At 35.7% G+C, this 22,357-nt stretch overlaps 1 protein-coding gene across 9 annotated transcripts in view; it reads right to left on the bottom strand.

The window, feature by feature from the left end:
- LOC132909776 (serine/threonine-protein phosphatase 2B catalytic subunit 2-like) overlaps positions 1-22,357 on the bottom strand; it is a 234,993-nt gene that overhangs the window by 61,410 nt on the left and 151,226 nt on the right. For all 9 annotated transcript variants that reach the window (XM_060964859.1, XM_060964861.1, XM_060964866.1 and 6 more), the window contains exons 4-5: positions 10,982-11,093; positions 3,141-3,286 (exon numbers count right to left, since the gene is read on the bottom strand). In XM_060964859.1, coding sequence (XP_060820842.1) covers positions 3,141-3,286; positions 10,982-11,093 — 258 coding nt within the window. The remainder of the gene's footprint in view (positions 1-3,140; positions 3,287-10,981; positions 11,094-22,357) is intronic.

The raw sequence follows: 22,357 nt of genomic DNA, 5'->3' as shown, positions 1-22,357 counted from the left end.
CAGGATACCGCGACACTTGTACGATTCTTTCGAAAACTTTCAAACACATCGTCAACGCGACGTTTTATTCTTATTTTTCTATCGAATGTTTGAATATCATTTTTCAACAATTTTCTACATTACGAAACAGAATGAAAGCGTTTCGTTGATACGTTTCACGAGCGAAAACGAGGTGAAAATTCTGTACGAACATGGGCATAAGCATAAAGCTTTATTGAAAGATTAACGGTGTATTTTAAAATGACGGATTTTGTCAATGCAAAAAGATTGACGTTGATGACAATTTATTCTCGAACGTAGTAAATTGTTATTTAATATTATATTAACTTTAGCTGCAAACGTTTGTATCTTTGCTATTGTTACGGACAAGTATAATAGTCTTGATAATTTCACACACGCACAAACTCATGCCATTTATACGGCTATGGTCGTATTACTGGTCGAACAGTAATTATTTTTCAATTATTTGGTAAATTGAGAAAAATTTATATCGACATTATATCGTCGCGTGATAAACGTTAATGTGATATAGATATTTATTTTGACCGTGTACATTTTTGTTCGTTCGAGTGCTTTACAATCGCGGATGCTCTATTTTTGGAAAAATCTAACTAAAATTCTCGACTAAATTATAACAATAACATGATAATGTATACTGTTGACAGTCTATGATCCGTATTTAACGCATGATATTGTATTTTAAAATATCGCGTCAGTCTTTACCAATGAAAATATAATAATTAAAAATAGTAAGCTTTTAACAATAAATGGAAAATTACATTTTATACTTTCTTTCAGGAAATTTTTACTTTACATTATATTAAAAGCAATTCCTATAAACGTGGCATTCGTATTTCACGTTCATTCGTGTCATGGCATTTTAACGTGGAATTTTTAACACTTTATATATACGTTTATATTTCCATCTTTATTTTATTTTTATTCATGGAAAATATCGACGTCGCTCGTCAGGCAAATTCTCGGCCGTTATGTTCGCGTAAACGTTCGCGTAAACGTTCACGGGAACGTTACTTTGCGTAATGTACAGAGGAATTCTACACAATAATATGCAGAAACATAAAATTGCATGCAAGATTAATCGTTGCTGGGCAAATTCCAAAGCGAATTATTCTGTTTTCTACACTCGAGTGCGTAATATCCTGTAACGATTAAACGCGTCAGGAAGCATCGACGTTAATAGAATATTAATATGTTATAGTTAGATCCGGCATTAATATTCATTTGTAACGGACTCGTAAAATATCGCGTTGTCGGTATTAATTAGCTTCGCGATTTATATAAGCGATCGAGATCCACTGCTGGTCCAGGGATACGTATTAAACCAATCATCTTTTTAATAACTAGTAGTGTCAACTATCGATTTGAACGTTTGATCGGTAGATGGACGTACTATGACTCATGAAAGTATAATACTTTGATCACTTGTATCATAGCAAACTTTATGAATATCGTGCGTTCATCTTAGATCTCGTTAAAAACCTTTGCATATCTATGAGCCTAACAAGACGAAGCAATAAAATTTCTGTAATCTTGGATTTCTAATAAAAGTTAATCCAAAATCTTCCTAATCCTAAATGTACAAAAAGCTACATGTTTAAAAAGCTACAATTTCCATAGCTGTCGATTTCTCATAAAAATCATAGATTTCTTTTCACACTATTGAATTTCTAGGAGGCTATCAAACTGAAACGCTAAAATTTTTGCAATCTTGGATTTCTAAAAAAATTCGGGTTTCTCATAGCCCTAAATGAGTCACCTACGATTCCTGTAGCTCTAAATTTCTCGTAAAAAATCTTCGATCTCTCCTTTCGATCTCTACAAGCCTAACGAATCGGAGCCCCAAAGCTTTTGCAATTTTGAATTTCAAACAACTAAATCTAGAATTTCCATAATTTTAGACTTCATACAAAAGCTGCAATTCCAGGTATTTGATAAAGACGTTTGAATTGCGTCAACAAACAGTAGAAGATTATTCAACAGTTGAAAAATGTTCTGTAGATTACATAGATAATAGCAAGTTAGGAGAAAAGAAGAGAAGAGTATTTTCTATGACAAATTGGCAAGCAAGAGACGCATGAACGTGTAGCATTGATGCGTACTCGCTGCGTCAAGGTGGACACTGCTTAGGTGAACGATCGATAGAGCAGGTGGCAGCACATCGGTTGCCTGCTCTGTTTCCGGTACTCCGATACTCTACACAGGCCAGGCTCCAATAACACTCGTGTCGTTCGCTTGACAGGCGACTTGGTCGTTTACGAAAATTCGCCCATCGATTGAATCCTGCTCTCGACAGTGAAAAATTTCGCGGCTGGAAAACCGACCAACGAATCCGTCGACAACCGTTAAAAAATAGGAAACTTGGAGAAGCTTCGAATGTATTTTGAATTATCTACGAATTTAGCTCCTCAAAGATAAACCTCAAGAAGTTAAAGACGAACATAAAAGACTTGAATGCTGGAGGAAGAAACTATTAAAAAGAATATTTTATAATAATAACAACGCTAATAATAGTAATAAAATATAGTAACCAATAGCTTACTGTAATAATATAAAAAGTGTTTTGTTAATTTCTAATCAGCTCCTTGCTTTCGAATTTTCCGAAATTTTCCTGACAATTTAAGTAGTAACGAAAAGTATAAGAAACATAGCCCGGTTTCGACATTATACAAATTTCTTTCAAGACCTTTTTTCTATCTCGCATATCTCATCGATGATTCGAGAAATCGATACAAATCAGCAAAATTCTTTTCAAATTTAATAAAACGAGAATGTAATGAAAATCGGAATGAAAATTTACTCATCTACAATCGGAATTCTATTTGTTTGTGAAAAGGAAGATTGTGCAACGCAACAGTAGGATAATAAATAAAAAATAAAACGGGAATAAAGAATGCGCAGTATCAACAAATTCTTTCAAATAATCCAAATAATTCTAGGAACCTCGTCGAATCCAACGCGCCAAATCTTCGCGTCGATGAATCTAATTACGCTAAATCTCTACGTTATTATTTCTATCATGAAATCAACGCTTCGTTCGCTCTTAATATACAATATGTGAATGAAAGAGACTCTGTACGTCGTTCCATCAATAGGGATATCTCAATGAACGTTCTACTCACTTTGCGTATGTCTTCTAGATTGTGAATTTCCGGCGAGAGCCCACCGTGCACGCAGAGGAACTGTTGGTTCATGAGGGCCGCTAGTGGTAGACAGTCAAACGCATCCATGCAAGCGTCGTACACCCTCTCGGAGTATTTTATTTTACCTGAAAAGCAGAAAAGAGGACATGGTCGTCAGAACGAGCAACGATCAGCCTCGGTAGTCGGCGATTCACGCGTCGCTAAAATGCGATTCGATACGCTCGATTGTTTCGTTCTCAGCCTTTTTATACGTAGCTCTGGATGCTCTTTGTATGTCGACAAGTAACGTGAATAGAATGAGAGTGAATAGAAAGAAACGGAGAGGGGAAAAAATGGTAGTTGCGGGAGGAAAAAGTTGCTCTTCGAAATTGACTGGCTGTCACGATTTGGAATATTATTGTCTATAGAACAAGGAATCTTTGAGGTCTCTACGCGTTTCACGTCGTTTGTGTTGAATTATTCAGACAGAAAGTTAATTCATCTGGTATTAATGGATTAAAGCCGGGCAATTTATTCGTTCTATGTATTTCTCGCTTTTAGAGGTTTGATGGAGTTCTATGTTCTAGAGGAGGATCGTGTAATTTGGTTTTTAGAAAGACTAGGAGATAAAAGAAAGGTAAATCGAATGTTGGTTTAACAAAAATAATAATATTGAAATAATTATGACTTGGAATTTTACTGCAAGTCAAAAATCCACTGTTCGATAGAATGTTTACACGAGAAGAAGCTTGAACCTGATATTAATCCTGTAATTTAATCGAGAGACAAGCCAATCGCGACATTGGATGGTAGAACTACTGACGATGGAAATGTAGGACTCGTACTAAAGAAATTTAAAGGAATGGTACATCAAAAAATACACAGTGTAAGAGCGAGACAAATTATGCATGCAAATTAAGTTGCGAATCTATGCAATCCCTGTTAAAGATTAAACTGGAAATCTATAATACTTTGATAAAAAATTGCAAATTAGCCATTTTAACTTTCTTTGTGCTTTTAGTGCTAGCCATGTTCGCCATTAAAAAAATTACATGTCCTTTTCAAACCCCGAGGGTCTATAAAATTTCTATGAAAAATTATGAATAAATTATTTTGCTCCGTCAGTTCCACTCTGAAACCTCACCCTTGCACCATTTCGAATATCAAGAACCTTTTTTCCTCCCTCCACACAAACGAGCCAAAGTCACCCTCTTTTTCAAAGAAAATGTTCTTCACGCGTCAATTATTTCGAAGGTGGTGTGAAAAGTCTAGGCTCAGATTTTTCACTGCAGCCAGATACTTTTTTAATGGCCACACGTCAACTTTTGTTGCTTGCCAGCTACAAAGGAGCATGGAACGGGTATCCTCTTTTCCAGGAGGCGGAAGAAAAGGTCGGGGATAGCAGATAAAAAAAGAAAAGGGAAGAAAAGACTCTGGAGAGCAATAAAGAAGGGCTGCAAGGTAGACGGGCCATGGAACCTCCGTGCAGATTTCCGTGTGCACATGCGTGAGGACATCGTAAAAGGGAGGACGAATTCAAGGATCGTTTCTTGTACCCAGCCACCGTATGTCCACCGAGAATAATAAATCCCTCTATAGAGGAATTTTCGTTGCCTCGAGTGAAAAGTGAAGCCAAAAGGGAAAACTTAACGTTTCATAAAATAGAAAGAGTTGAAATTCCTTTTTGTCATGTTTGGCTTCTTGGATTAACTGGGTTTTCTGAGTTTTTCTCTTAATATTTTAATCCTCGTTTATGTTTATTTCTTTCTTCCTTATTTTTGAAGAAATAAATTAGAGATTAATAAATAGCTAAAAATAAGTATAAAATAATAAATAATAAAACATAAAGTATTGTTGAGGAAGGGAATTAGAAATTGAAAATTATTTCTTCTCAATTTGTTAGTTTGATTTGTACGTCTGAAAAGTAAGCAAACAAAAATTTAACAACAGATAAAACCAGATAAAAATTAAGTAAATTAATATTATCGAGATTTTAAAATGTTTCGAAATATTTAAAAGTTCGAATACTTCCGTATACTATCGTACATTCAGAGTTGTGAAAAATTAATGAAAAAGCTTTCAAACCTCCTTCCACTCGAAATCCTTGTGCCAATAAAACATCCAACAGCGACAACCGCCCCATTCTGCTTCGATCAACAACTTTCTTTATCTTCCTCTCTATTTACTTTCTAAAACAAGCTTTCTAAACATCTAAAACAATCGAACCTAAGACCTCCATTAAAAGAACCATCCGTTACAAACTTCCAAGTGTCCCTCGGAACTCTTCAACTCTCTAAATCCACTAACCGACTTCCGGCTCGATTCTGTCTTCTAAACTCCACTTTTCTAACGTTCTTCCCTCGTTTAACGTCTGTAACAACGATCGAAACGATTTTCCTCGTCGAAAGATTCGATCCTCGAGCAAATTCGAGATCTGTTCGGATGAGATCCCGAGTATCAGCCACGAGAAACGATCTGTCCAGCTTCAACGTCGACAAATCTTCAGACAGGTTGTCCAAAGGATTCCAAGGGAGGTCGTTTTATTGACAGGAAATCCTTCTTGTTCGTCAAGACAGGAAGTTGGATCGGAGACTGAACTCGACGGCCTCTTTGAGGCTCAACAACGTTTCCTCACCTTGTCTGTCTACTCGACGAATCTACTGTTGACATAATTCAACAGTCGACATAGTCGGCAAAATTCAAGTTGATATATGAATTTATTACATCCTTGTTCGATGATGTTTGACCAGTTAAGTGTGTTCAACGTGTATACATGTCAATCCAAAGCTTTATTTCAATGCGTTTGATGTGTATACTCGTCGTGTGAAATACAAGATTATCATTTTCTATAAAAACTGAAAATTACGTTTCATTGACAGGAAGCCCTTCTTCTTCGTCAAGACAGGAAGTTGGATCGGAGGCTGACCTCGACAGTCTCTTTGAGGCTCAACAACAACGTTTCCTCACTTTGTCTGTCTACTCGACGAATCTACTGTAGACATAATGCAACAGTCCACATAGTCGGCAAAATTCAAGTTGTTATATGAATTTATTACATCCTTGTTCGATCATGTTTGACCAGTTAGCTGGATTCGACGTGTATACACGTCAATCCAAAGCTTTATTTCGATGCGTTTGATGTATATACTCGTCGTGTGAAATACAAGATTATCATTTACTATAAAAACTCCAAATTCTAGTAAAAAGTAATACAAATGATATTTAGTGGTATGTTTGCTTTATATTTCCGAAAAACCTATTATGTATTTTATGAAAAAAAGTTTGATTATTTGATTATTCTCTTTGGTATATCGATTATGGTCCATTATAATGTATCACTTTTTATAAATTGAGTTGTTTATTTTTCCCAATGCATCCCCATTTATGTGCTATGCTGCGTATATCGGTTACCCCTCAAATTGTTTTGTATACTTGACTTTATTATCTTTTGGCAATTTTTCAGTTTTTAATAACAATAGCTTTTTCAACGACGAATTATTAATGTCATATCGAACATAAATACAATCCTTCCTCGTTTTGTTTTACTTCTTTCGTAAAATTTATAATAGGAGCATTCGCTCTACGTTCGACGTGTATACTCGTCGTCGATTGATTTTAACACGCACCCCTTAAAAGGTTCTTGAAACTAAACTCCCCAGCTAGCAAGATAATTAACGATGTCATCTCAAATGCTAGAGACTAGGTTAATTTTGATTAATGATAATACATCACGTTGTTTATTTTTATTTACTTCTTTATCTACTTTGTATCCTTATATGTGTTGTTACTTCATAAGTTACATTTACATATTATTTTGTCAAACTAGTCTTTTTAGTTTATTTTTCGTTTTATCGCTATAAAACTAAATATCTTAGGCTTCTGATAACAATGAGAGTCGCTTTACGTTCTTTTTACCTTTCATGGACTAACATACTAGAAAAACAAACCTCTGTTTAACACTTCGTCGCTATTGCGTAAACGTGATTTTGCTCTGCCACCTGTCGTCCGCTGTCGTTACGCTTATGCTCTTTTTTGCAATTTAATCGGTGCGTCGATGACGAATGATTCCTAGATTCGATCGTGTTCTATCAGAGTGAAACGATTTAGAAATACACTGAAAAGACCAGCAATTTGTGGGTCTAATGATCTACTGATAGACACTGGTGAGAAAACAATTTATTATTGTTAAAGCGGTCACCACTTCTAAGAAAATTCTATATCTGGTCTTCTTAGTTTTCTCAAGCACTAAAGCCATCGACAACGTATAGACAATAGACTGGGACGAAGGCAGATCATAGACAGTAGACAGGCGACGATGGTTTCGGGGCTTTCAGTCATAGTGTTCAAATTATATTCCTACTTGTACTTACACTTCTGTATTAAAATATATTTTCTACCTTACAATTTATCCACGCGTTCCTCTGTTCATACATTTAATAACCTCAACAATTATGCAAATTTCTGTGACTGTATGGGAAACAAACAAATAAATCAGTCAGGAAATAAATAAATAAATTCATATATAATGTATAAGTGTAGGAAAATACTTAAGATAATATGATAGAGATTCGGTTAACGAAGATGAATTTAATGTGATTTTTTCAAAAAATGTATCATAATTATACAACAATAAATTGAGCCAGTAAAGTGCCAGTTGGCACTAAAATTTACGCCCGTCAAGGTGTTGAGAATAATATGATTAAAGCGATAGGATGAAAGTGTACATTAATTTTGTCAGAAATTGCGACCGGTTTCTAACAACGACGAAGAAAAGAGTCGTAGGAAGTTCTAGTGTTAATAGAATTATCAAATTGATATTTCGTTGTGGACAGTATACAACAGGGAACAGCAGGGAAGTCCAAGGGGAAAAAGGGAATTCGAAGTTCGTTGTATCGTTTCAAGCAAATAAAATTCTTACTTTCCTGAAATCGTTGTACTTACTATCGTTTCTGTTTAATTATATCTTTTGAAAGAGAAACCAGAGAGACATTTCAAAGATTCTCGTTTAATTAGAATCACCTAAGACTAGAACGTAGAATGAAATCAGCGGTTCACGATCAGCCAAAATAGACCGGCGATAAACGTGTCGAATGCAGAGAACTGCGAATCTTGATTATTACGTTCGTTGGTTGCCTGGTTCTTGTTAATTGCACATGGTTCGTAATATCATCCTTGCCAACACGCTTCTACACGCTCCTCCTGCTCAGCTCGGCCTCCTTTCTCGCTCACGCTTCTCTCGTTGTATTAACGAGGAGATCGAGTTCCGTCTCCTTGACTTTCTTTTGATGCCAGTCAGACATCGCGCTGGGACACTCCAGAAAGCTCATTTGCGAGCTTTTGACCCGAATAAATAAGTCAAGAACGGAACGATTGCGAGTTTCGTCGCGGCATCATCGCCGAACAACCCTCGTTCTTGCCGTGTGTTTCACCACTTTGTTCGTTCATCGTGCAGCAAACATGGAAACGGCGTGCTTCCGCAATGGATTCGAGTGAATCGAAGAAACGAGAATTGGAATATCGTTGGTTTCGACCGTGCCTTTCTTCGATAATAATGCACGAAATATGTTACATTTCCTTTGAAATGATTTAAATCGAGAAATCATTCCTATCGAGGGTCTGCTAAATGAGAGACGAGACGTTGAAACATTCTTTCGAAATTATTAAAGTTGAGGAACTAAATTAGAAATTATTGAAATTAAATTCGTAATTGTTTGAGCAATTTCTAGATTACAATTTGTTTGATTTGTATGGAAAGGATAACTAAATTTTTTCTTAGCGCGACAGGAAATTCATAGGAATTTTCAAGAATATTATTTCAAGTTCTTTGGAGATATTTTTAACGTAAAATATGTTCTCTCTGTGCCGTAACTAAGAAACGAATGATCAACACCCCGCTCTTCCATGAAATATTCCTATATTTCATTCCTATCTTCCCATCGTTCTACATTTTATTTCTCATTCCATATCGCGCTATGTACATCTCTGTTTGAAAATGAACTTAGAATCCATTACAAGATTATAAAATCCTGATCGCGATGGAGCTGCATAAATCTAAAGGATTCAGTTTCATCCAGTGCACGATCATTTCATCCAGTTTCATTGGAGTTAGAAATCGAATGATTCGGTCTTTGACCTTAACCTGATTCCAAATCGACACGGTTAAAATCGCGAGCGTAACACAGTGGCGGGTTAACACGAGCCTCGTAAATACACGCGGCTTGACCCAGTATCGGACAATTTTCCAAGGATCGATACGGTTTTCCACGGGCCGCCTCCGCTGCGCCACGCAGAGAGCCTCGAGATATCGCTGATTGCACGCGGAAACTCTCGGATCCTGCAATTCCACGAAGATCGCGCGAGAACCTCCCGTCGAAGCTACCTGAATAAATGGTCCCTGGACCTGGAGATCCCGGATCCGCGATAATTTCGTCGGATCACGAATGCTCACGACAGTTTGACGTGTTCCGTGGCGAAATGGAATTTCGCCGAGGAATCTCGCTGGATTTCCGGGCTTAGAGAAGCAGATACGGGTAGCTGAAAGTATTATTTTGTTGGATTTTCGGTGAATGCGAGAGATGGAAATGTGTATGTTTGTGCTTGACAGTGAAACGGGAAATAGAAACATTTTTTGCATGACTTTTTCATCTTCTTGTCGGTTAAAATTCATGAACAACTTCTTAGTGTTGTAGATTTATAGAATTCGTTGAACAACGATCTAGTATAATGATAGCAGACATTTTTCGTAAATGAAATTTTTGACTGACTATCTACTACGATGATTCATACGATGGTTAATGTAATAATGGTTAATGTTTCGAAGAAAGCTGTGAATTCTAGGCAATTAGAATAACAGGAGTATTTAAATTAGGTGGTTGACGGTAGAGAAAGAAATTGAGATTCGTGAGCAGAATTTTGGAAAAGAAATTTATGCAAATTAATAGATAGAAATAATACGTATTTCTATGTCTTGTTATTATACATAACATAGTTATTAATATTTATTTCCTGTAAACAGTTCAAAGGTGTGTTCAAGGTTCTGCTTATTTGTCAAATTGTTCGTTCCAAATTTTTATTATGTCAAAGGATTAAGATTTCAACAAGGTTATTTCAAAGTGGTACAAAGCTAGTAAGAAGATTCTGAATCAGGATCTACTGATATAGGATGCTTAGAGTCGAAGAGAATAGCAGAAACACTGGGATTTTCGACTGAAACATTCTTTTTAATGATAATATTATTTAAAGCCTAAGAAAATGGTAGAAAACCAACGTGCAATTTCAAAAAGTAAACGAACGTAACAGAGAGGCAAAGAATATTAAAATCCTTCTTTGTACGATACCTAATAAGAGGAAATCTGTTTGTGGATAGAAAATCGGTTTAGTTCAGCATCATAATAAAGAATGCTGCGAGTTTCGACAAAATAAAGAACACGAAAGATGGGAATGAAATATTCTAAAGCCTGGATTCTATTCAGATAGCTAACCATGTATATATATATATGTGTGTGCGTGTGGGTGTGATTTTGTAGAAATTTGAAATACGAAACTTTGGGAATTGAAACCGAGGGAAACCAGAAGCGATCCATTGAAAATATACCGAAATTCGCCGCTCTCGTGAAAAAAAGGCGACGAAAGATAAAAAAAAATTTTTGCTTCAGCGAATATCCCAAATGATTTTCTCCTCTGAAAATCAAAGAATTTCTAAACGACAGAGCTATCGAACTATGAATTCTTGTAAAAAACGTTGGACGTATGAAAAATTCATCGAAAGATCATAGATTCATGAATTCCTGAAAATGCTTACATTTTCGAGACGTGTTCTTTGCGAAAGCGAGATTACTTACATTCTTGCTTAAATGTGAAGTATTCCGTAAGATGACGGCATTCGTGGTTGCCTCTGAGAAGAAACAGTGTGTTTGGATGGCACAGCTTAAGTGCCCACAGGTACAATACGCACTGCAACAAAGAAGGACAAATTGTCATTTTAATATGCCAGCATTCTTCTATATTATCGTATCTCGTAACCAAAATCTATAATCTTTTATTCACGATAGAATTTTGGCTATAAGTTATCGTCAAACTAAATATACTATTTTAGTTTAACGTTGGAACAACAACCAACGATTATAAAGAAGTGGAAATAGAACGGTATATGAGAAACAAGTTTTTAAAAATAAATCATTCGAATTGCCAAAAAAAAAATGCAAAAAAATTGCAAATTTATCAATTTCCTACGGAAGTTTACGAATTTTAGTTGACGTGGTTCTACCGGCTACAGTAATATTTATAAATATCGTTAATATTTATGTTATTTATATCGCGAATAACAGATTTAGTGCAAGAACGCTTCTATAAATTCTATAAATTCACGAATCGCGATAGATTAAATGGGGAAGCTGGGGCGGAAAATAAAAGATTCAAAATTATCGGACTGAAAATCGCGGGTATTTTTTCTCCCAGGATCTTTGTAGCGTTGCGTTGGCGCGAGCGAACAACGCGAGAACATCGATGGCGACCCGCTTTATTTTCCCGGGAAATTTGCTTTTTATAGAGGCCTGGCCCGGCTGAGCGATTCCAGCGCGGAGCTGAAAACGCGTTATTTATCCGCCCGTCTTTCCGTCTCTAGTCTCTATTTCTCTCGGTTTCGCGCCCTGGCTCTATAATTTATAACGCGCCATGAATTACATTTACCGTGTTGGAACGAACGAATTGTACTACGATGCCTCGTGTTCAGACCTACAGAGAAAACGAAAGAATTCCAACACGTGTAGACACCATTTACGAGCATATTATGTATGTTGCGCGAAACATTTTGAAATAGCGTTATTATGAGACTCGTCTATCATGATTGTATTCCTAAACACTGAAAATGAATTCGAAAGAGTATACAGGGGATACGAAAAGTTCCACGCAGGCATATATTTCGCGGAGATCGCAAAATATAGATCGCGGAGATTTAAACAATATTAATACAAAACAATGCAAGTTTTTGTCATTTATACGAATCAATAAATTATTATACATTCATATATTATTTTTAAATAACAATATTCAGTAACATTTATAAGTAGAATTAGCAAAATTTATGAACGTTTATGAACAAAATTTGTAAACATTTTGAAGATCGCAAAAGTATCTAAACAATATCAATACAAAACAATGCAAATTTTTGTCATTTATACGAATCAATATATTATTCTATATTCATATATTATTCTTAAATAACAATATTCAGTAACATTTATAAGTAGAATTAGCAAAATTCATGAACGTTTATGAACAAAATTTGTAAACATTTTGAAGATCGCAAAAGTATCTAAACAATATCAATACAAAACAATGCAAATTTTTGTCATTTATACGAAGCAATATATTATTCTATATTCATATATTATTTTTAAATGACAATATTCAGTAACATTTATAAGTAGAATTAGCAAAATTTATAAACGTTTATGAACAAAATTTGTAAACATTTTGAAGATCGCAAAGGTAATTTAATAATTTATAGCAAATTATAATATATAATAATTTATAGCAAATTATATTATATTACATTATACTATCGTTACCAACAACTATAATATTTATATATTTTTATTGGGTAGAATATTACGATCGATTCTCACAGAGAATTTTTATGAACATATGCATACAGAATTAACAATATTTATAAACGTTTACGAATAAAAGTATACGTATCATTTTCTATAGAATCTTTCGATTCTATAGAAATAAATCAAAACGTTGCATCGTATGAAATACAGAGTTCGGTGAAACTTTACTGTAAAGATTACAAAGGCATTCACAGCGATAGATAGAAAGAAGCATTATTCGCTTTATTTCAAGCGTTGGTTAATTAATTGCAGTGGCCGGCTCGACGCGAGACGACGAAATTAGCGGAACTGGCATGCACCGCGAACAAAAGCGCCTACGCGAAATCTTCGTTCACGTTTCAACGCAATTGGTCGGCACGTAATTAATCTTCCCGTTTTCTCTTTTTCTGTTTTTCGGAACGCGCGTTTAATACGAACTACAAGCTGTTGAGGTTGCATCGTCGACGATAAAAGTGAGAATTTTGGCAGAGAAGTAGCAAATTCCTTTCCTTTTATACCTCTCCAGTTTCATGATTAAGCGTACAGTTGTTTGAGATTTCACATTACGCTAACACTACCTTGGGCCGTGTTAGTAACTGGCTTTTAGTTAAAAATAGTTACTATATAAATATAAATCGATGGAGATACGAAATATGGAGATATATAGATACATCTATTGTTAGAAGCTAATCTAAAATTAAAGCAACACTCAGAATTGGGAAATCTAATGTGAATTATGTAAACTAAACTAAACAAGAGATGATGATTCTATTATGCACGATGATTTACGACACTATATAGGCGTCAGACGATACTATTAAATCACAACTTTGTTTTAATGCGTATATTCTAATCCACAAATAGAATGGACATAATCGATCGTTGTCAATTGCTATTGCAATGTTAATAAATGCTACCATTAATTTAACGATATTTATGATTAAAACCAGGCAACATAACATTACTAATTTCTATTCTTTAAGCGTCCATCATTATTACAATTACGAAAAATTTCATCCCCCAAGGATTCGAGGAAACTCAAGTAAAATTTACCTGAAGAAACTCATCGCCGAAAGTTTTTCTGAAAAAAAGAGCTCGCAACGCTGCTCCAAAATATTAGGTTGACCGAAAAGTGTCTTTCTTTTACAGACACGTCTTTTACAACGATGCATCTTACAATGCATACAAATATGAAATACTAATCTGTGGAACGTTGTGATCTTTATTTTGATAGAACAAAATGGATCATACGTAATTCGACAAAATAATATAAAACGGAAAATGTTGTCCATTATTTCCTTATAAAACGAAAGAAACTTTTCGGACGACCTAATAGCTAGGAAAAAATGAATTATTTTGCAAAATACCAATGTCTTCTCAAATTTCATTAAAAATTTCCCAACCAACTTATAAACTAGTCCCAATACATAAATTAATTTTTCCCCCCAAAATTCAAAAAAAAGAAAAAAAGAAACAAGAAACAGTCCACTTACAATCCCACAACAATAATTTATTTCCGATGAAAGCGCATCGACGAAGTGCACGTACAGTTCGGCGGAAAACAATCGTCGAAACTTGGCCGCGTTAGTAAAATCGATATCGAAGGAAGGGCGAATGGGTGGCGAGAAATGGGAGAAGTCAGGAGGAGGGGCAGGGCCAGGCTATGTTTTATTCATCGTGTATACATTAACCGTTTGTTTCAAATGCGGGTATCCACAGGTATTAATGCACGTCGCGCATATTCCACGACCTAGGGAACAATCGTGTATAAGTAGCTATGAATACGCGTGAACGCGCGTCGCCGCTATTGTTCCTGACCGGGCTGGCTTGATAACAGGATTATGAGTGCATTTTCGTTTTATTAGGCGAGATGCTGCCGGCTGAGACACGTTGCGAGTCACCGAGTTCATTATCGGAGGCATGTGAAAGAGCGAAATTATGGTAATTCCAAAAGACTAGGAGAATCGTCGCGACATATCAACGTCGATTCGATGATTTCAGGATACCTTAATCGTAAATTTTTTGCAAATCGTAATTTTCCTACCAATTTGACACTGTTATTGAACCTATTAAGCATCCACTGACATAACGGATCCTTGTGCTCCAGGCGAAATTTTCATAGCCCACTTTCTCCAAAACGAAAGTGTCAGACTTGTCGCACCTGAAAAACCTTACACCAACAAGGCTTTGATTGCTCAAATATCGTTTATTTCGCTCCATTCAGTTCAGCGAAATTAAAATAAGCGCTGTGTCTCCAGCGACCCGTATCGCCACCCACAGTCTTTTTGGTAAATAAATGACACCGATGCAAAAATTGTGTGTAAAATATATGTCTTCCGTAATAAAATCTGGTGCAATTTCAATAAATTATTTTTTTAACTTTTTAATTCGTTTCTATGAATCATTTTATTTTCCAAATTAACGTCTCGTATCGTTTTTCGATAATAAATAATCCAATAAAAAATCCCGCAAACATAGGTCTCAGATTAATTACTTTTCTAAGGACTAAAAAATTTCTATTTTTGATCATGAATTATCATGGTCTTGTGGGTAAATCCTGCATTTACTTTTTTAAAATAATTATTTATTACAATACTGTGTACTATCAACTAACTTCCCGTCGAAATTTTATTTTTATTACAGAAACGTCTAAACACTTGGTTGAAATATCACTTGTATAATAAATGAGAGACTATAGTAAGTACCTGAGAATATTTTTAAATTTTTTAAAGCTCGAAACAATGAGAAACCAGGCTGGGAAATGGAAGATCCATTATGCGGATCAGATTAGTCGAAAACAATATTACTGTCAGTGGGTTAAGTACCAAATGATAGTTTATCGTAATGTTATGAAGACTACAAGTTTTTAAAATGTTAAAGAATCATTGAATCCATATAGGAAGGAAAGAATAAAAAAAAAAAAATTGCGAATTGGAGAAATCTTTTTCGACCGAAGCTCTTCCTCCTCTCTTTTCCTTCTCGTCATTTCTTTTTCTTCAAAGACCAAAAGAATTAGAAATTGCAAAGCGAAGTAACTTTTTTTATTGAAACTTGTCAGAGGGTCAAATTACAATACAGTGTATTCATTTTTCACTTTGCCATTTTCAATGATTAAATGATACAAGAGCGAATGTCACATGCCGAGATATCCTGTTCGTTTGGAAGAGAACGCGTGTAATTAACAACAATAATAGGAACAATTCATCGAATCATTTAAGTGCACGCGTCTTTTGTTCATTTACGAAACTATCGGAGTAGCGGTTAATTACTCGTCACACGATTGTTCATCATCAGAGGGCTGATTAATAGAAATTTGGAAAATGATCGACGCGCACGTCCGCTTTTGTCCTTGTCACGCGCTTATGCGTTGTCCGCGTGTCTGTTACCCGCTATCATCGCTATTACCTCTCATTGTGAATCCCCATTTTCGTTTTATTATTAGATACGATAGTCTATTTTGCGAACACAGAATCGCAGTGTCTTATGTATATATCAATCCTAAGCTTTAGCTTCGCGAATTTTACCCTCTAGTAATCTCAGCTGCAATATTCTTGCACGTTTACGCTATAAAATTGTTTTTGAAGGAAAAAAAAAATCGTCCATTGAAACTTGTATGCCGCTACAATTACGACATTTTGTCATATCAGAGAATAAATAAATATACAGAATAGAATGCATCTTTAAATAGAATTTTTATTTTCTATGGAAATACATCTTTAAAGTAATTCTTCTTTAATATGTTTTTTTCTGTAAATACAGTGCATTTTTAAGTAGAACTTTTAGTAGAAATTTCCATAGAAATACAATGCATCTTTGAATTAATTTTTCTTATTTAATTAATTTCCTTCGCAAATACAGCGCGCTCTCAAAAATTCTTTTCGAAATTTTTAATATGTACAGTGCATTCTCAAGTAAAATTGTTCCGAATTTAAGACGAAATGAACTTCTTAGTAAAATGTCTCCATTGTCGAAGAATTAAACGCTTCATATATCATTTCTAGAACTATAATAGAGAGGAAAAGAAAAGCATAGGTGCTTTCAGAAAAATTTGCCATTTCAAAGAATTGGATGATAGCGTTTGGCTGACTGCACTATAACTTCTAGAGGCTGCTGTACACAATAGAAATAAGGACGACTCTAACGTGCATATAACGCCGGAGCCATGTTACTCTAACACGTTTTATACACTATATACGTTTTATACACTGTACATACTTAAGCGGTGCACGTGGAATCGGGAAATCTTGGAAGTACGTGGCCTGAGAATTTCATTGTAATTCCATTCTATGGAATATAACCTCGACTTTTTTCCTCCCGTTTTTCCTTTCTTGCTCGGAAACTCGGGGAAGTTTGCATACGCGTATACAGAGAGCAGGAAAAGTTGGAAGAACTGGAAAATCTTCTAAAAAAATTATTAATTAGAGCACGTATTTAGAAAACGAATAACCTACTTTCGTAAACGAATAATTCCATTAAAAGATGCATAAAATCTTTTAAAATACGACGCTACATTAACTAAACTGTAAATATCAGTCATAATTGCCATTTAAAGCTTGAAAATACTATTTTATATTTATTTAATATCAAATCCTTTCTTCTACTTTAATTTTCTTTACTCTCTAGTCGCGAACGATCGTTCAATAATTTACGACTCAAATAAAAACTCCAATAAAAGAACATTCACAGAATTAAAAAATTGTTTATTTTTCATAGACTTGCACACCATTTTCTTTTATTAATGGTAATAAAAAATGACGTGAACAAAATCTGTAGCTATTGAATTAGTTATGCCCTACACAGTACACACGTGATACATCTAACTATACGTTAACGACAAAAATATGTTTGTACTTAGTTCTACAACAGATTAAGGAGATATATTTTAACAGTGCTTTCGACTTTTTCACTGCGCCTCCAAACTCTGCCAAGGCGATCATTTTCGTCTTGGAACGCGGTAAACAATTTTAACAAGAGGCAGAGGTCGGTACATATTACAAGACGGTTCTACTAATCTGTACAAACGAAGTAACGTGGTTAAAGACAAGAGAATCTGGCACGATGACTAATGCCACCCACAGTGACTATGAGCGACGTTGTCTGGATCAGTGACACAGTGCACGATCATTTGCCAAGCCGATAAATTAGACGCGCAGCTAAGCGTTGCTTTGCAACGTATCCCGAAGAATCGTCCCGATTGTGATCCACGATTTTCTCAATCTTATTTACCTTCCAATTTTGCGAAACAAAAATACCAGCGTCCGGTCACACCTGTCACAAACAATGCGCTCTTTCTGAAATTTCTACGCCAATTAAAATTACACGTCGCGTGAAATTACAGTATTTCCATTTGATATTGGGACAACAGATTCTTTGCACACGTCGGAGCATGTAACAAAACGTGACACATGTTTACAGCCGAATCAGCGAATTATTTAATCGATGCTTGTCTTGGTTGATGGAACGACATAGATAAAGATTTTCGTTTGGCAAGTTTGCGACAGGATCGCGAAAAGAAAGGGATACCTTTGAATCGAAGTACGTTGTTGGCAGTGTTGATTTATGTTTGCTGACAAGAGGTTTTAATCTTTTGCGTCTTCGATAGCCAAACACCGTGTCCTACATCATAGGATCGAATAGTATCGAGGATAATTCAGGTTTTTATAACAATCAAGCGAATTTTTCTAAAACTAAACTTGAACTTTTTATCTATTCGATTCATCATGTTGTCTCGTAGGTCTGTTTCCAGGAAGCTTCTCAGTTTCAGTTAAATTGTCAAAAATATTTGTGTCCAATTAGACGAATAGAATTTACACAAACCTATTTGTGCGAACAGATACAAACATTTTTGACAATTTAACTGAATTTGATGAGCTTTCTGAGAAAAGACTTACGAGACAAGATCATGAATCGAGTAAATTTTCAAGTTTAGTCTTAGATAATTTTGATTCTAATTGTTTGAAACATCAGCTATTAAACTGATACTTCTGACGATCCTTGAAGAACTTTGCTCTAGAAATAACGCCACTCTAGAGCGCAACAACCAGAAGATATACTCAACTCCTTAGGTATTTCTATGTTACCATAATCATTATCCTCTCATTTAGTTGAGTAGCATTCCCCTGCAGCTCAACATTTCTACATCGAATATACGAAAGAACCTGTACGAAATAATAATAATAAATTGCACATCACCGTACCTAAAACCTTCCACCACAAATAGTATAAACCCAAACTTAATTTGCCTCTAACTCCCGCATCACGATCACTCCGAAACAAGATGCTACTTACCAATCCTAAACAGTAAACTCGTAACGTCATTGAGTAGCAAAGAACACATTCAACCACAACGTTCGCCGAGCACCAGACATCAAATTATCCTCGCGAATAGGTACATACAATCGTCACGTACAGCGCAGAAATCAAGGCAATCACACACTCTCTCACAGGCCTCTTTCGTAACTACAGAACCTAACTCAAACCGAGTCAGGAATTTTACTCTTCGTTTATTTTCAAACGAACCCAAAGACACTCAGAGTTCGCGGAAACAGAAAGCAAGAGATCGACTTCTGAACGCATTCTACCGGCTATGGATTAACGCGCCGAACCATCGATCTTTGCTCGATATTCATCTTGCGTTGGGAAGATTCGCTTTTGACGAGGATTCCAACTGAAAGAACTCGACCATTCGCGTTCAATCGTCCTTCAAACCGAAATAACGAACGAGACGTTGTCTGCGCGACCATTTTACATTGTGCAAGCCGCGGAACAATGACCAGGTAAATGATTTCATTGCGATATGGCTGTGGTATCGGGCGTAATTATGGGACGAGTAAAAAGGGAGTATATCGTTTCAGTGGCACCACAAAAGGACGGCAGAAGTACAAAAGAGTCAGCAAGAACAACGCAGACAGTCGAACGAATTAACGAAGTGAAATTAATTGACTCGAGGGTTACGTCGAGGCCGTGGAGTTTTCAGTTATAAGGAAATTGCGCGTTTGCTCGCGACGATCGCTGCCAAAAATTGTGCAACTTGGATGGCTCGCTTGCGTAACGACGCTTTGTGCATCTAAGTCCGCCGCAATCTTCCAAATTTTGTATCTTAATTTTAATTTTCCTCTGGTAATAAACAAACGGAATTTGTATATTTTAATTTATGATCGTTTTCATATGTTTTTGTAAGAGTGACATGGACCATCGTTAATTTACAGCTAATAACACATGTGAATATTTAAAGCGAACAATTGAAACAATATTTTCTGTTTAAATCCACGTTGCTCACGATATTTGCACTCTTAATTTTACCATTTTCGTGGTTTTTACTTTATTCTGCGAATTGGTAAGGTGTAAGTCATTCCATAGAAATAAATGAATTTGCAATGCCCAGTATAAACATGAAAATTTTATTCTCATACCTCTAAATGAAATATGTATTTGCTACATGTTTTGACGGGACGAAATATTTGCAAGTTTGTGATTCAACGAATATACGAAGATTCAGGAATAGAGACGATAAAGATATAAGACAAAACTTTACTCGAAGGCAGCTTAGAAGGTTACAAACATGTCCCATAAATTTTTTCCTAACGTGTCGCTAAACACAAGTTCTCAAGAGTCAAACGTATTTCTAATCGGTCATCTCCAAAACTGACCCAAGAGCTGCCGACCTCTTCGAACTACTCCGATTTCTCTCTATCCCGTACATCGCCAAGAAAACGTATCGAGAGGCCAATTCCCATAAACTACGGAGACCATTTACGTTCTCCCAATCTTCTTCTTGCAAAGGATCACAGAAGATATCTGACCTTAACGTTGAATGGTAGAGCCTTCTTCTCTAAGAGGAAAATAAAATTGTTCCCTCCCCGCGTTCCGATAATCGTATCGTCGTTTTCCTCCAAGTAATTCCGTGGCTGAATATCGATAAAAACGAGCCGGAAACAATGTATTTCTCGTAGGACTGTGTCTCTGACTAGAACCGGAAATAAGAGCTGCCGAGGACGCACATAAGAGAAACCCGATGAACGATATCGCCGATAAGAACGATAAGAGAGGGTCAAAGGATTGATCCTTCACGGAATTATGGTCCCCAATTTATCTTTCCCTTGTCATTCTTTTTTTTTTCCTTCGTGTGTCATAACCATCCAGCTCGATTCGTTCCCTATTCGTTACTCGCTTTTTTCTTAAATCGCTTCGATCCGAAGAAGCAGCTATCTTTTTCCTTGAACATTGCGCGACATCTCTTTTTTCTTTCTCCTTTAACCGAGTCCAATTTTCCCCGACTCATCTGACTTGTTCCTTCTGCGTCTTCCTGAACGGTTTTCCTCGCCTTTAATCCTGTTTCTGGTTTTCCGTGATCTTCCACCTCCTCTTGGAAATATCTTTCTCTGGCTTCTTCCTTCGTTTGCTTTAACTAGGCCTTGATTTAACTTCATCTCTTGTAGTTTTTAGTTATGTGGCTTTATATCTCATTTTAGTTGGCGCGTTCTTTATTTTTCTTACTTTTAGTTTAGATTTTTATGGCGGAGCGCTACACGCGCGTGCAATCAATTTATCGGTATATCGGCGGATTTTATGTTCGAATTGTGAGAGTAGGCGAACGTAAGGTTTGAATGGCGGGTAGACATAATCTTATCAACGTAATATCCATTTTTATGTTGGAACGTTACTAGCACGTTTGTTGCGCAATAATTGACGATATCATCAATTGTTGGTAAACTGACAAGTGAAATATCATAGTCAGGTATTTCGAATCCAATCTGTTCCACTTGTTTATTAATACCGATGATTAGTGACTTTAACTAATTTTTACTGTTTTAATATTAAGTTGATTGTGCAAAAGGGACCGGAAAGTATAAATAACAAAGATCTAGGAATAGCTGAAACAAAACGGAATGGAGAATGTTGCACCCTATTGTAATATTCCAGAATCAACGCTCCGAGCTCTCGAGTTCTGTGACGATAACCATAAAGATGGAAATTTATTTGTAAGAGTAGTAGAACTCTCCAGTTTCTGCTTAAGTTCACTAGTGTGTGCGACAAAGATGATAGAATTTATGACCTGTTCAACTGTATTAAAGTAGTAGAATCCTTCTTGGTCCTAAGATAGTAGAATAAGCCCTTTCTATGACACCATAGATGTTATAGTTCAAGCCCTATTTAACATTCTAGTAGAATCCAGTTTAGTAGAATTCGTTTGTTTTACTTGTCTTCTAAATAAAAAATTCAATGTTTTACTTCTCTCTGCTACTATTTATTCAACTTCTGCAAATCAAATTGGCACTTTATCCAAGATACATTGGAAACTCAATCGGAACCATTTTCGGCTACCACACAGTTGAATCGTAAACTACCCTCTCTGTGTAGAACATAGTCATTTTTATTGAAAGATAATACGAATATTTGGAAGCTACTTTTGTTACGATTTCCACTACATTCGTGCTATCATTTTTACATTTTTGTATAAAGGAACTCTTATTCGATTTACTTTCTCTTTTGAAAATTGTTACATGTATATTAAATTATATGGAAACATATTGTTTACGAATATGATTCATATAACGTTCCATTGTTCTTTTCCTCGTTATTTCTATCCATTTCTTTATCCTAAATCCCTATTTCTCTTTTTCC

The sequence above is a fragment of the Bombus pascuorum genome, chromosome 8 (assembly GCF_905332965.1).
Source record: "Bombus pascuorum chromosome 8, iyBomPasc1.1, whole genome shotgun sequence".
NCBI lineage: Eukaryota > Metazoa > Arthropoda > Insecta > Hymenoptera > Apidae > Bombus > Bombus pascuorum.
The sequence above is the reverse complement of the archived record's forward strand: the minus strand, read 5'-3'. Positions and strand labels throughout refer to the sequence as shown.